General features: G+C 37.3%; 1 protein-coding gene across 4 annotated transcripts in view; it reads left to right on the top strand.

Annotated features, from left to right (window-relative positions):
* The first annotated feature begins 5,108 nt into the window (after positions 1 to 5,108).
* LOC124141252 (pleckstrin homology domain-containing family A member 1-like) overlaps positions 5,109 to 15,684 on the top strand; it is an 87,866-nt gene continuing 77,290 nt past the window's right edge. For all 4 annotated transcript variants that reach the window (XR_007220102.1, XR_007220104.1, XR_007220103.1 and 1 more), the window contains exons 1-2: positions 5,109 to 5,250; positions 6,492 to 6,703. Coding sequence is in view for 1 of the 4 variants with exons in the window: in XM_046509215.2 (XP_046365171.1) it covers positions 6,563 to 6,703 (141 nt within the window). In the remaining 3 variants the exon portion in view is untranslated. The remainder of the gene's footprint in view (positions 5,251 to 6,491; positions 6,704 to 15,684) is intronic.

Raw genomic sequence — 15,684 nt, 5'->3', positions numbered from 1 at the left:
AATTTATTCAGATTATATTCATTTTCATTTATCATAAACTCTGGATCTGGTTGCTAAATAATTTACAAGTACACATGCATGTACTCGTTTTTGCGGATAATATTCACATTTTTCATATTTTCAAAAGCATCACGCGAAACTCACAAGATACTCGATAGCAGGGATGTACAGGAACCATGACATAAATAATATACATTGGTGAATCTTTTAGGGTAAAAACAAAACCAACATGAGTAATTCCCCGGTCTTCAATAATACCTTCCACGCCCTGCTTGTTTAGGGGTATAGCACCTGTTACCTACACATAGTGGAAGTCTCCGTTACCTCCTCCCAGGTACCCATACACCAACGCGGAGCATGGGTAAGGATAATGTGTATCGTAATTACATAGACGTTAGGTAATATATGCCACTTACCTTCTGGTAAAATAGACTCCGGGCGGGATATTCTCATCTCAGATCAGGCGAGAGATGACCCACTGATTACTAAATATCTAGTCTAACCTGGTCACCGAGTTGTCATTTAATGTGTAAGGTAGATGAAAATAGATGTCGAACGTGATTTATTCTCCTATTGTTAGATAGCGTAACTATGGGCCGTGTCAAACGTCAATCCTGAATATTATTCACCTCTAAACTTGTGATAAAAACTTTTTTGGGATATTTTGGGACATGTTACTACATTTTCATATAAAGTATGTCATTTACGCGGGGTACTGGGTAATACTTTCGCTGTAGTTTATGAATGTTGAAGGCCGTAGTTAACTTTTTTTTACAGGGAGGGCAAATATTTGTACAAGTATCACTTTAATCCAACTAGTTCACAGCCTATTTTGGACTTGTTGTTCATGTATAATAAACTATATATTTTGGGAAAGACCGACATGTTTTCACTTCCCTTGGGACTGGCGGACAAGTATCTGTATAATCCTGAAATATCACTCAACGTCGCCATGATAACTGTCATATACTCTTCAATATTTCCTCTGCTTGACCTATGAAGCTGAAATTTGACGGGCATTTTCCCTATGAAGACATCTGATTATATTCAATTTATAGTACTTCTATATAAAAAAAATTAAATATTTAAAAAATCGTAGACTCAAAGACCACAAAGCGCATAAGGCTGAAACGCGTGCACGCGCTGGTAACCCTGGAATAGTGCATTATATGACCATGAACCTCTACACACGCTGTAACCTACTAACCGTTGATATGTCAAGGGTATGTAATGTACAATAGGACTGCAGAGCTGTTCGAGTGGTTGTGGTTTACCGTATAGGTTTACCGGAATCATATTACCGCACTGTGTGGTGTTTCTTTAGCGCCACTGCCCTGTTCAAGAAAAAATGCTTTTGTTACCTCGTTTACTTGTTTATTTATGTATTATTATTCATACATGACATCGAAACAACTTTCAAAGCAAGTCTAATTTGCCCGAGGCTTTCATAAAATGTAAGAAATAACCTTCAGCCGAGTACATCCTCGAATATCCAATGTATATTATATCTGCTTCAATTACAATGTATGTCATGAATGTATACAGAATATAAGTAAAACATAATATGTATATTTTTCAGTTTAAATTAAATATATATTTTATACATATTATATTATATATATTTCAGCTTAAATTAAATACTGTTATGTAAATAGTATTTTTCATTATGTATGTATATAATTTATATACATATAACATAATTATACAGCTCATCTTTGGACTTGTATTTTATATACATGTGTGTGTGTGTGTGTGTGTGTGTGTGTGTGTGTGTGTGTCTGTGTGTCTTTATACCGCTCTGTGTCTGTTCGTTTGTGTGTATGTGTGTGTATGTGTATGTCTATTGTATATGTCGTGTTCGCAGCCGTGTATATCGTATTAAATAGAACGGAGATACGATACAGTGTAAAATTGCAGATTGAAAGGCAGTGACTCTTATGGCAACATCGTCCGGGTAACTTAATTAGGGAACCTTGGACTCCAAACCATATACCGAACTTTCATCCACCCGGGACATTAAAGACGCCGGTATTAACTGTGTAGAGTTGCGTCTCCTGGAAATGGCCTCGTGGTCGTGGGTTCGAATCCCAGCTCGTCCCTACTTTTACACTTTGACAAAATATTCTGTAGTTGAAAATATTTGAAAAATTCAAATGCTGCTTCAAGATAATGTACAGTTGACAAGCAACTCTCCATTCCTGAAAAATAATGGAGCGTTCAAACAATAGAATGACGTCACAGATGTGTTTTAATTACAGGCCGTTCGGTTGTAGCTATAGAAGCTTGCTGGCTGCGGCTTAAAACAACATCCACTAATACTCGGATGTGGTTAGATGTGGAATTTTACCTTTGTTTGTTGAGACAGGTAGATATTCAAAGCCTTCTATGCCATTATCGGAGAGGTTGTGTGAATATTGCGATTGTGACTTGGTGGAAGATGAATATCATTTTTTACTACAATGCAGATTTACAGTGTGATTTATATTGTGCAGCTGAAGAAGACAATTTTAATGTGGTATGCGAAGAAGAAAAATATATTTACCTAATGAATTCAAACGTTTTACAAAAAAGTGCTTGCCGAGGCGCTTTTTAAAATGTTTTAAGAGACAACTGTTGTTGTCATGATTATTGAATTATTCCTCTCTCCAGCTGTCCTTTCTTTTTCTCTCGTCGTTGAATCGAGGAGTTTGTTATTGTTTCCTGTGAGTCTTCTGAATTCGTAGCTAACTTTCCCTCCTCTCACATTATATGTATGTATATATTTTGTTTATATTGTATATAGTGTCTCATAAGCCCATGTCTGACTGGACGCACTCCATACACCTTTTGTCTTATGTGCATCAATTTTATATTGTACGTGTTGTGCGTGTACTACTACTACTACTACTACTACTACTACTACTACTACTACTGTTTTTAATCACGACCCAGTGATCAATACATTTATACATGCACGCGTGATATGCAAAATTAATCTCCTTAATGTAGCAGAATTCATTGGCCGAAAGCTAAAACACTACATTCATACGGAGCTAAATAGATTTGGTCAAAGCAGAATGATAATCATTAAACTTCGACCGCGATGTGCGACGAAAAGCAAACAAAACATCACATCCTTAACACCATTCGAGTAAAACCTCCGTAACTCGAAGTCATTTGGACATCCCTTACGTGTCGAGTTATCCATAGTTTCAGTGGTAAACTGACATAAGTCGATCCTATAAAGCAACATTGTCTCAAACGATGGATCGAGGTACCTGTACATGGGTTGACGAGATATCACTTTATGCATGTTCATAACTGATTAAAATGAAATACACATTTAATCGAGGTATCAATGTATAAATACAGAAAAGGTCTGGACCAGAATTTTAGTTCGAGTAAACAGGTTCGTCATAACGACATGCGATTTCAAAGAGACACAATTTATGGCAACAACTTCTTTAATACTGTTTTAATAATGTAAAGGCGACGTTTCGGTATGGATCATTATACCGTTGTCAAACAAGACTGATTGATCACGAATATGTTTGTACATTATGTAAACTACAACACAACAATTTCTACCCAGCATTAACTCAGTGATGCGGCTGTAAAATCAATATAGTCATCTACATTAGCATTATCTCACTGAAGCGTCTGTAAAATGACAACTCACGTTCAGTTGTCACTTTGGATTGTCATTCATAATATTGTACTTTGGGAAAGGTCGTGTACATGGGCACGTAATATAATATTAGATACATAATTTTATAACTATTTAGTGAATTACTTCAAACATTCCTGCAAATTTCGTTCTAAAATTGCTAACTGCGGTTTTAAAACGATGATGCAAGTAGGCTGTGAGAGACCAGAACAACATCCTCGATTATCCAGTGTATCATTTTCCAGTCATTTGCATAATATATGGGCTATATAATAAGCTGGATAACCGAGGATGCAGTAACGGTAGAAACTTGAAATATCTGTTTCTTTAAGAGGCCTTTATCAATCACTGACTGGTCCCAAGAGGCGAGTCGTAAGATACGACAACCAAGATTGGGTGGTCAGGCTTGCAGACTTGGTTGATGCATGTCATCTTATCCCAAATTGCATAGGTAGATGCTCATGATGTCAATCACAGAATTGTCTGGCCCAGACGCGATGATTTTCAAACCCCTGCCATATAGCTGGAATATTTCTGCGGGTGAGATTATACAACAACCAAACATTTAAGTAAACTGGACTCAGGGAACAAACGTGAGTATTTTATGCGATCTATATTTGTGATCAATACACTTCGTTATTTATTCATAGATGTTTTTGTTTTATTCTGTAGAAATCCAAACCCCTGTGGTCCAACCAAAATGACCTCAACAATGTGTCATAAACACCACGCGACGTGGTTGGCAAAACGTTTGGGAAACAACATCAGTGAGGTCAAAGGAAACATCTATTATTCTCAGTATGCCAAAGTGTCATAAGCAGAGGCAACTCTGTTGGCATTCTTCCAGTTTGTTTTTAGTTTGTTTATTTTTAGAGAACTCGAAGAATTGGTGAGTAAATATTGCGTTTCGGCACGGCAATATTAAATTATGAAATAACAGTTTCATCATTCACGTTGAAAACGATGAAGATTGGACATACTTTTCACACACAGAGTCGTGTGATCGGATATTATTCGGTTTTGAAGTGTTGATATCACCCCGCGTCATTATGACGTCATATGCATTTGTGACGTCATTTTCATGCGCTCGTTGCAAAAAGGGAATTCCCCTAGCAGGTGCGTGGGTTGATTGGTTAGTTTGTTGTTTAAAGCCGCACTCAGCAACATTCCAGCTATATGACGGCAGTCTGTAAATAATCGAGTCTGGACCAGACAATCCAGTGATTAATGTCATGAGCATCGATCCACGCAATTGGGATCGATGACATGCATCAACCAAGTCAGCGAGCCCGGACAAAGCTAGATACATGGTGGTATTCCAGTCCAGAATAGATTTAGTCCTGTTTTGTGTTCCCTGTGTTGAGTATTGGAGCTTTTGATGGTCAAAGAGTCACACTTATTTATGACGGTGACTATTTTCTGTGTTTTACGGTATGACTCACCGTAGCAGTTACCCCCCTTGTCTGTCATGGCGCACTGAGCATCAAAATACTTCCTGCAGTAAACATCGGTGTGCCGACGACTATAGATAGTGTGATCGGCCTCGTGAAAACAATCAGCGATCGTTGAAACCTCGACATTTAACATTACGCCGTTTCATTAAGGTAGGTGTGAATTGGAGGAAAATTAACAAAACATTCCGTTGTGTTCACACACATTCGATGCTCAGCTGGTACGATTTGTTTATTCAATTGTTTCACGATAGACCGACTTTGGTTAGCATGTGCGCGTTTATAAGACAATATTAGCCAGGTATAGTGGTATTGTGTGGTTACCGCGCTATTGTGGAGCAGGTGATACTCTCTGTTTTACACAAGCGTTCTACTTTTTTGTTGCAGTAATTCAGTAAAACAATTGAAAATAATCAAGATGCTTATTTCGAGCTTGCATGAATTTGTTATTTCTCAATAAAGTCTATTGGAGCTGATTTGTCTGAAATTACAGTAAAAACGTGTTATTTTTGTGGAGACGGTTCACATGCATTTAATTAATCTGGATATGAACTGTGTCTGTGTTAAATTTGTTCTTAACTTATAACTTAATTAAAATGTAATTGAATTTGAATATGCACCAGCATTTACGTCTCAAAGATAATTGAACTGAAGGGATGTTTTTGTTTATGAGGAAGTGGTGATTGTCTTTTTAATGATAATTATAGCTCATGGTATCCCGGATAATTTGATCTGCATAATTGTGATGATGTATTATTATATTACTAAGTTGAACTTTGAGAAAAGAATTGGTCCAGAAATATTGTATATTCTGTTTGAAGTTTTGGATTTGCTAGATCAATGACATGATTGAGTAAACATAGCATAGGTTGAAACAGGATTGATTGCTAAAACATATGAATGAAAAGTTCAGAATTTCAGACTGAAGCATAGTTGTGGTCTTTATGTTAATTTACAGAAGTAAATAGTTACATATTTATAATGTTTATATATTTCTTCAGACAATATTTAATTCTGAGCATTTACTATCAAGTACAGTAGCAGATACAGTCATATCTCAAGATGAAATAATTTAGTTGCAACTTTGCCAGTATTAATGTCAGCCTTTAATGTCAAGGATAAAACTAATGGAAGTAAAGACCAAATTGGAACTGGAATTTTGACTGAAAATAATAATGACATTTTCAAAGAAGTGGCTCTTACTTCAAATGGTCTGAGTGTGTTGATTTAATGAGCTCTTATTCAACCTAGCTCTTAACATGAACACGTTGTTGAAGTCAAGTATTATTAGTTTAATGAGAGTAGACCTCATATTAAAAAGAGTTTTATCAAAAATATATTTCTGTCATGTTGTCTGCTATGAAAATTTGATTTATGTATATTGTGTATTGCAGATAGATGATATCTGGCAATTGACGACCCCTATCACGTGACTGTCATCGCAGTGTTGTCACAGTATGTGACCATGCCCTATGTAGACAAGTCCGGCAGAACATGTGGTTTTCTCAATATTGAGGAGATCGAAAATAGCGGCAGTTTTATACGGAGATACTTCCTACTCGATCAAAACAATGAACGTTTGCTGTACTACATGGACAACCCCAATGTAAGTAGATGATATCAATAAGAGAAGTAGTAACGTCAGTTGCACTGCTTAGTTTTATAAATTGCTGGGATCAAATCCCAGTTTGCATCAATATCTTTCTAGGTCTGTCATCACCATACCCGTGCTCGTGGGTTTCACCAAAGTGGTAAACATCCCGAGACCTGTGTCACTGGAGATACTGTTCAAAGCAGCATTTAATACAACTCACTCACTCAGTAATAAATTACAAGTCTGGATAAGTTTTCAGTCTAGACAAATCTTGATATAGGAATTCAAAGGACTTGCATCACAATATGTGAATGGAATCAAAATCAATGGATCCAGAATACAAATTGAGACAATCAGCGATGATTTTATATAGCCAAAGTCAATAACACTGTCAAGTATCATCAGCTGATCATTCCTCTTGGAATAATTGTGGCATGGTTTCTGTGATCTATTAACATTGGGTCATTATCTATATGCCACTCATGATATAACTTTATGGCCTTATTGTTTTGTAAATGAATCTTTAAAAACAACTCATCAGACCTTCTCACATGCATGTTTGAAGAGTTGTCCATCCAAGACAAGAAGAGCCTGTCTCGGATGGTCAGGTAGGGGGTATTTTATACTAAACATGTTTTTAGTTACGAGTTACGTGTACTGTCCCTTCTGACCAATCAGATTCTGCCTCTCACATCACTTGCATTTGCTTCAAACAAGATGGCGGCATCCAGTCAAGACGATCAGATCGATAATCAAGATCTTTATTGTCTTAACTCGCGAAGTGCATCAAATCACTTGATCACCTTGATTAAGAACATGAAAAGATTTGGAAAGTATCTGTTGACGGCAAACATGTTCTGCAAATCCTGCAATCGACTGAAATCTGCATGTCAGTCGCCATGATGTTTATGAACTGAATGTCAAGTTTGTTCCGCGATATTGAGGGAACTATGCATTGACTCGTTTGTCCAGCCAAAATAGAACTCCATAATCAGAGCTCCAGATAAGCTTTTGGTGTTGTGGGTATTTTACCCATGCATTTTAAAATCATTGGGTATCAGTAACTCTTTCTGGGTATTCAAGTTTCTGTTACCCACTAGTTTTTACACATGTGGGTATTTAAGTTAAATATTTAAAAACATTTTTCATCTAGTCCCTGCAAACTGGTGTCGTGTGGGTTCGAGAGCTTTATAGAACTCAAAAATACCACGATACTTCCACACGAAAGTGTGATGGCAAATGATCATGATGTAACGGAATGCCAGTTTATAATATAAAAATAAGTTGCTGATTTGCTTATTGAATACGCAGGGTTACTTCACAATATTTTGATGATACGCACAAGTTTTATTTTTGTAGTGTATCTGTAATGTTCGTTGGGTATTTGATACGCCTGGATTTTATTTTACTGCGTATTTCGGCATTTCTGATGCATATTTTACGCAGATACGCAGCTTTTCTGGCGCTCTGCCATAATTCCAGCCTCGGGAAAGATGTCTAATACCCACATTGTTTATTTGCTGACACTAGCAATCAATCTAGCAAATTACCGAAACTACACATAGACAATGTTTCAATTTCAAACATGACATCACTCCTTAAAACGTCTAGACCTAGACTGGACACTGGTGCCTGAGCATTGACTATAACATCCCTTTGAAGGTCAAAATGACGCTTGATATTAAAGGTCAGCTTTTATGAAGATGATTCTGAAATGATCTTGGTGACTATTCTATGGGCTAAATCAACCACATTGGACATGGATGAGTTGGTTTTTTTCCACATTGTTTCTCATTCAGGAAATTCCGACATCTTGTCCAGAGCCTCATGATTGATTGAAAGATTCTTTTACTGAAAAAACATCAGGCCCATAGAACTGAAACTCTATACGCGAGAAGCACAGTCACCATATGTGATTCTTATTTCCTCATTGGCATCTGGACTGAAAACAAGAATGACCACAGTGACGTCTCTCTTGGCAATAAATAAAAACATGATGTTGTAATACATATACCATACAGTTAGTGTAGAGGTGTTTCAGTTCAGAAATCAGTATGATTATTATTGAAACTTCCGGTAAATTAGAAGACTAGTTGTTTTTTATATATAATTACTAAATGTTTGTGGTGTGGTAGATTATTAGCATTGTTTGAAACATTATATGGGTGAAAAAGTAAACAACTTTGCTAAGCTTAAAGGATAATGTGATTGATAATAAACAATTGCCTGGAACTGAATAGTATTTAACAATGTTTGAGATACAAGCTCATTAGGTAGATTTTCAAAACCCTAACCCAATTATGTAGCAGAATATATTGAAAGAGGAAAATACCACCTATTAACTGTGAAGAAAATCTTGCAGGAAGTTGTTTCAAATGAATGGTATTATCGGTCTTTTATTCACTAGAAATCGAGGACAAATTCTCTCTTGGAAATGCTTTCAATTCTCAGATCTATTTAGTGGACAATATACATAGAATTTTCTGAACCACCTGTAGCAAATATTTGTGGTAGTGTGAAGATAATTTCTTTTTCAATTTTGCTAGTCCTCATAATTGTAATTGCGTTAAATAATATGTATTTATGTGACAGGTAAATATTAAGTGAATGAGTTAGTATGGTTTTATATCGCTTTTAGCAATATTCCAGCAAAATCACGGTGGGGGACACCAGAAATGTGCTTCACACATTGTATCCATGTCGGGAATCAAACCCGGGTCTTCAGCGTGACGAGCGATCGCTTTAACCACTAGGCTACCCGACCGCCCTGGTAAATATCAAGAAATGATTTACTTGGTAAACATGATAAGATTATCCACAATTTCCCAACTGCTCAGAATATCCATATCTTTATATTTATTATTTTTTCTTTTTATCAATGTATTTATTAAGCATTTTAATGACATGTTTTCTTTGTCTTGTTTTAAAAACATATTTGATTTCCAGTGCAGAGATGTTTAAGAAAGCTTTCGGAGGAATATTAAATAAACATTTAAAATTAATCATGGACAAGTGGTTGAGTTAATGATTGTTAGGTTTTTAGAATAAATTGAATAAGTCATATGATTACGTGTCATCAAGCTTGACAACCCAATCCATCTTATCGCCTATTGCCACAATCATAACTTGCTGGGGACCAATTGTATCTCAGAATCACCACAGGGTTCACAATTAACATTTGTAGTCTATGTATATGATATTAGCAATGATTGGTTGGTTTGTTGTTTAACGCCGCACTCAGCAATATTCCAGCTATATGAAGGCGGTCTGTAAATAATCGAGTCTGGACCAGCCAATCCAGTGATTAATGTCATGAGCATCGATCCACGCAATTGGGATCGATGACATGCATCAACCAAGTCAGCGAGCCTGACCACCCGATCCCGTTAGTCGCCTTTTACGACAAGCATAGTCACCTTTTACGGTAAGCATGGGTTGCTGAAGACCTATTCTACCCTGGAATCTTCATGGGTCATATTAGCAATGGGCCAGTTGTATCCTTGGATTCTCACAGGGTTCCAAAATAATGCTTCAAGTCAATGGATATGATATTAACAAAAAAAAAATAAAGTCACTTATTTGTTGATATGTCTTTACTGTGTTATACCATTCTCAGTGAAATAGAGCATTAGTGGATCCGGCAACAATTGAAAACATAAAGTTTGACTTAAGGGCTGAGCAACTTTGTAAAGCACTAGGGCTGGGACGGGTAACTTGGTTACCCAGGTCGGGTGGGTGGGTACTGAGTAGGACCCGGGTACCCACAGGACTATCCGGACCCGTGGTTAGTCACATGATATATATATTGTTTAAAGACAAAAATTATCTAGAACTCTATGGTTACACTACAAGTCACTAATGTTCGCATTTCTTTCTGACCATGCACCCATTCCTTCTGATTTTTCATATGGTTGAAAAAAGATATAGCTTAATTCAACTTCAGTGTATGAGTAACCAGATTGTTTAATACATGTATCTTAATACGTTTTGCCAGGGCTAAGCTAAAAATGTTCCCAATCAGACATTTTAAAACATCTCCTGAGACCTACAGTGGGTACCCGGGTAGGGTCAGGTAATAGGTGGGTGGGTACCCGGGTAGTAAATCTGTACTCGTCCCAGCCCTACAAAGCATGTTTTCCATAAGGCTTATTCAGTTCTCATTTGTTGGGGGCACGGATGGCCCGGTCGTCTATGGTACCACAATTAAATTACCGTATTCGACGTAATAAGCGCTCCGCTCTAATAAGCGCCCACGGCGACATTTGCTAACATATTGGCTAGTGAACAATCCCAATTAGCACCCCTTCCGATTGATCAATGTACACAAGACTTATTTATTCGCGTATAATACGCACTTGTGTGCTATATGCACCCTTAATTATTGGCATTTAATTTTGAAAAATATATCTGTCGTACATAAACATTTCAGGCTGACAGCATAAACAACGAAATTTATCTTTCAACTCTGTTTTTTTTCACCAAAATAATATTCTAATAAGAGCCCCCTATTTCTTATTTTGAGAGCGCCCTGGGCGCTTATTACGTCGAATACGGTAAATCAAAGTTGTATAACTTGTAAATGTTCAAGACCTGCATCACTTCGGGCTTCCCTCCCACATCAAGCTGACATGCTTTGATAGACATGTTACTAGAATACTGTTCAAAGCAGCATTCAACATGTTCATGTATCTGTTATAAGTGTGGCTATATAAGCAAACAGTCTGTGTCTTTCACTACTTGGTCAAAGCCCGAGCCTAGTAAAAGTTTGTTTGGTCTTGTAAGCTCAGGTAATGAAAGTTCATACAATCTTGATCGTACAATCAAAGTAACTCGGGTACTCGGGTCAGGTGGGTACTGAGTAGGACCCGTGGTTAGTCACGTGATATAGTATTTAATGACATAAATTCACTATGACGCCACGGCTACACTACAGGTCACTAATGTTCACATTTCTTTCTGACTGTGCACATATTCCTTCTGACTTTTATATGTTTTATTCAAGATTAAAGCTTCAGTCAACTTTAGTGTATGCATGAACAGATCGTTCTAAACGTGTATCCCTGTGTTATGGGTTTTCGGACACTCAAGAAACATTCATAGGTTTCTCTCTAATCACGTAAACAACTGTAAAACATCTCATAAACTTATAAAAGACAACTTTCTCTTAAAAAACAAGCCATCATCTGAGTATTTACAATGTCTGTGTGATGCTACACCCCCCACGAGTAATGGCGATAAATGTGGCCGACGATATATGTTACTGTCGAAGTAGTTCTTGCCAGGCTCCAGTAAAACGTTTCTCAATCAGACAGTTTGTACCCAGAGCTACTGCAGGTACCCGGGTAGCATCGGGTTATAGGGGGTACCCGGGTAGTAAATATGGACTAATCCCAGCCCTACTACCCACACATAAGTTTATTATGTGTTAATCTGTAAATCTGTTCATCTGGATTATTTCAATGGGGATGCTACCACCTGACTTAAGACGTTTTATCTGTGTTGTTGAGTATTGGACTTGGATTGTTAAGATACCACCATTACTGGTCAGTTTGAAGGCTGTTAGTCCAAGGGACAGGCTGTTAATCTTAATAACTGCCCATAACACAGAATTTAAACAAAAGCATTAATCTGTATAACTTTCAAGAAAATCCGGCGCTAAGCTGTTGCTGTCCTTCTGGAAATCCCTGTCAGATTCCAGAGTCTCTTTTTGCACTGCGAAACCTTTTTAGTGTCGGAGCCAAATTGAATTTTCTTTTTGACCTTGAACTTTGGAAGCATGTTGATTGGATAATTGTGGGTTATATTTGGTCTAAAATGTAACGCCCTAATACCGTTTGCTTTGAAGTTTTAAATTCACTGAACCTTTATTCTTGGTGAGGCAACGCCTGTATTTAATCATGATACAGATTTGGTATTTTGATTGTCTTAACAAACTAGGAACAGGGATTTATGGGACAAGCCTCACTTTGAATAGCCAATCAATTGGAGTGGGTCTATTTCTGAGTCACCCTAGACTCTATGTATAAGAAAAAAACAGGACTTGACCACAAGGAAAAACAAAGTGTAACAGTGAAGTCACCTATTATCCTTGCCCCTCAGCAGTCCACATCACCACGGCAACCATCATATTTCAGCAATACTCATTATGGGGTGACTCATTGATGTTGCAATTACATTTCATGGCAGAACCATAAATAAATTGTAATTGTTAATGTAAGTCAGTGTTTCAAATGGCAGAATATATGTCAGTGTGTCAGACCAGGAAATGTCAAATGTGAGAGTGTTTCCCTCTGTCAGGTATCCATGTGTGACGTTGCAGTCTGTTGACAGCTGCGACAATCCAGGGGTGTTTTCCTTACAGAAATGTTTTGTGTCTGACTTGTTGCGTGGGTCATGTAGGTAAGGTTACCCATTACCTGAAAAATAGATGTGGTTCAGATTACATTTATTTAAAAGTAGAATCAGTGCGTAGGCAAAGTTAAATGGATTCTAATGAAATTCAAGCTTAATAACATGGCAAGTTTTGTGTGTGTAATGTATTTCTCCGCCAAATAATGAAATTCAACCTGATTAATGCTGTTAGATTGTATCTGTAATAGAATGTGTCATTAAAAGTAATAAGTTCAGTACCAAATAAGGATTGGTAATGTTTTCATATTTGAACTCGAACATGAAGTTCATGGGAAATATTTCTTACGCGTATCTAATCAGATAAAAAACTGAGTGAGACTTTATGGGGATACGTCCATTAAGCATACCCTGGTAGTAGGCAAGGTCAAGGTGTTGTATTGATCAGCAGGGTGGTGAATACATCTGATGAATACAATCTCATATTCAATGCCTACATCTTAAATATAATCTTCAGGCCACATTCAATGCCTACATCTTGAATACAATCTTCAGGCCACATTCAATGCCTACATCTTGAATACAATCTTCAGGTCACATTCAATGCCTACATCTTGAATACAATCGTCAGGTCACATTCAATGCCTACATCTTGAATACAATCGTCAGGCCACATTAAGTGCCTACATCTTGAATACAATCATCAGGCCACATTCAATGCCTACATCTTGAATACAATTGTCAGGCCACATTCAAGGCCTACATCTTGAATACAATTGTCAGGCAACATTCCATGCCTACATCTTGAATACAATCTTCAGGCCACATTCAATGCCTACATCTTGAATACAATTGTCAGGCCATATTCAATGCCTACATCTTGAATACAATCTTCAGGCCACATTCAAGGCCTACATCTTGAATACAATTGTCAGGCAACATTCCATGCCTACATCTTGAATACAATCTTCAGGCCACATTCAATGCCTACATCTTGAATACAATCTTCAGGCCACATTCAGTGCCTACATCTTGAATACAATCTTCAGGCCACATTCAATGCCTACATCTTGAATACAATCTTCAGGCCACATTCAATGCCTACATCTTGAATACAATCGTCAGGCCACATTAAGTGCCCACATCTTGAATACAATCTTAAGAATATGTAAATATTTTCTTTTCTTGACTAATCTCCAGAAACTGATAGGTATGAACCAGAGGTCAGTAGGTGTGGTCATTCTGTTTTCTTTTCAACTGACCAGAGGCCGCAGTGATTATTAGGAGATTAAGGTCGCCCAAGGCTCAGCTATTTACAACCTGTAATCTGCATTATCGGTGACCATATGTGTGTAACCATGGCTTACAGGTTGTAAGTCTGGGTAAGACCGTCGCAGCATGCTGGGGGCAATGTATGTCACGGCTTGTGTTTACCAACACAATTGTTCTCACAACCCCTTGTACAATCTGTAGCCTAGATAGTAGGTATTACAGCTCTTGTGACCTTCACCTTGTTGATAAACAAGATGTTTAGGGACTGATCAGAGCATTAGATAGGCATTTGGTTATTTGGGTATTTTACCCAGGGGTTGATTTTGATTGGGTATCCACAAATTTGGAGGGTATTCAAATTTTTAATACCCACCTGTTTCTTGACATTCGGGTATTTTAACTTGAAAACCTGTTTTGTAAGAATCCTTGTAAGTAATTTAAAACCATATCAGTAGTAGTATACCTGTCTGCGTCTGCTTTCAGCTCCCTACCCGGGAAGCCTTTTTTGTTTGCAAAACCCAACATTGTAAGAAAAGCGCTATTTTTTTATCACCAATCAGGGAGTGTTTAAGATACAACATGTACATTAACTAGGCACGAGGTGCTTTTCACATGGCATCCATTACCATGTTTGTCACACAAGCTTTTCCAAATGTAATTGTTGGTAAGTGAATTTTGCGATCGGGTGATACACAATCATTTTATCTAACAGATGCTATATACGCAATCGTTGTAATATACACATTAGTATTATTAACGTTTATAGTTCTTGTGTATTTGATACGTGAGGATTTGATTTGTCTGCATATTTCAGTATATTTTTTATGCATTTTACACAAATACGCAGCTTATCTCGAGCCCTGCTGATGTTAGTTTATTACATATTTTTTTATGTAAGTCCTAATCCATCTTCATTGTGTCGCAGTGAAAGGATTCTGCTTCAGTGAAGGTTCCTAGTGCCCAATGTCTCTTATACATCCCTTTGTTGAATCAGGAGACAAACGGCATCGAGGGGTCAGGCTTGCTGACTTGGATGATACATGTCATCGTATCCCAATTGCATAGATCGATGCTCATGATGTCAATTACTGGATTCTCTGGTCCAGACTCGATTTTTTACAGACCACCATCATATAGCTGGAATATTGCTGAGTGTGGCGTTAAACAACAAACAAACAACCAAACAAGATCATACAAACCCTGAAACAAAATTATCCAAAAGGTTTACAATAATTGGCAAGTCTATGTTTCCTCAGTTGCTGTTAGGGAAAATGAAGAGATTTCCTGGGCTCCTTTCAGTAATGTATCAAAACGCAATTTGAAGAAAAGAAAATTCATTACGACTTAATGATAGCCTATTCAGTAGCCCATGC

The sequence above is a fragment of the Haliotis rufescens genome, unplaced genomic scaffold (assembly GCF_023055435.1).
Source record: "Haliotis rufescens isolate VD_foot unplaced genomic scaffold, xgHalRufe1.0.p SCAF_12, whole genome shotgun sequence".
Taxonomy (NCBI): Eukaryota; Metazoa; Mollusca; class Gastropoda; order Lepetellida; family Haliotidae; genus Haliotis; species Haliotis rufescens.
This window is presented reverse-complemented; position numbering and strand designations above follow the sequence as displayed.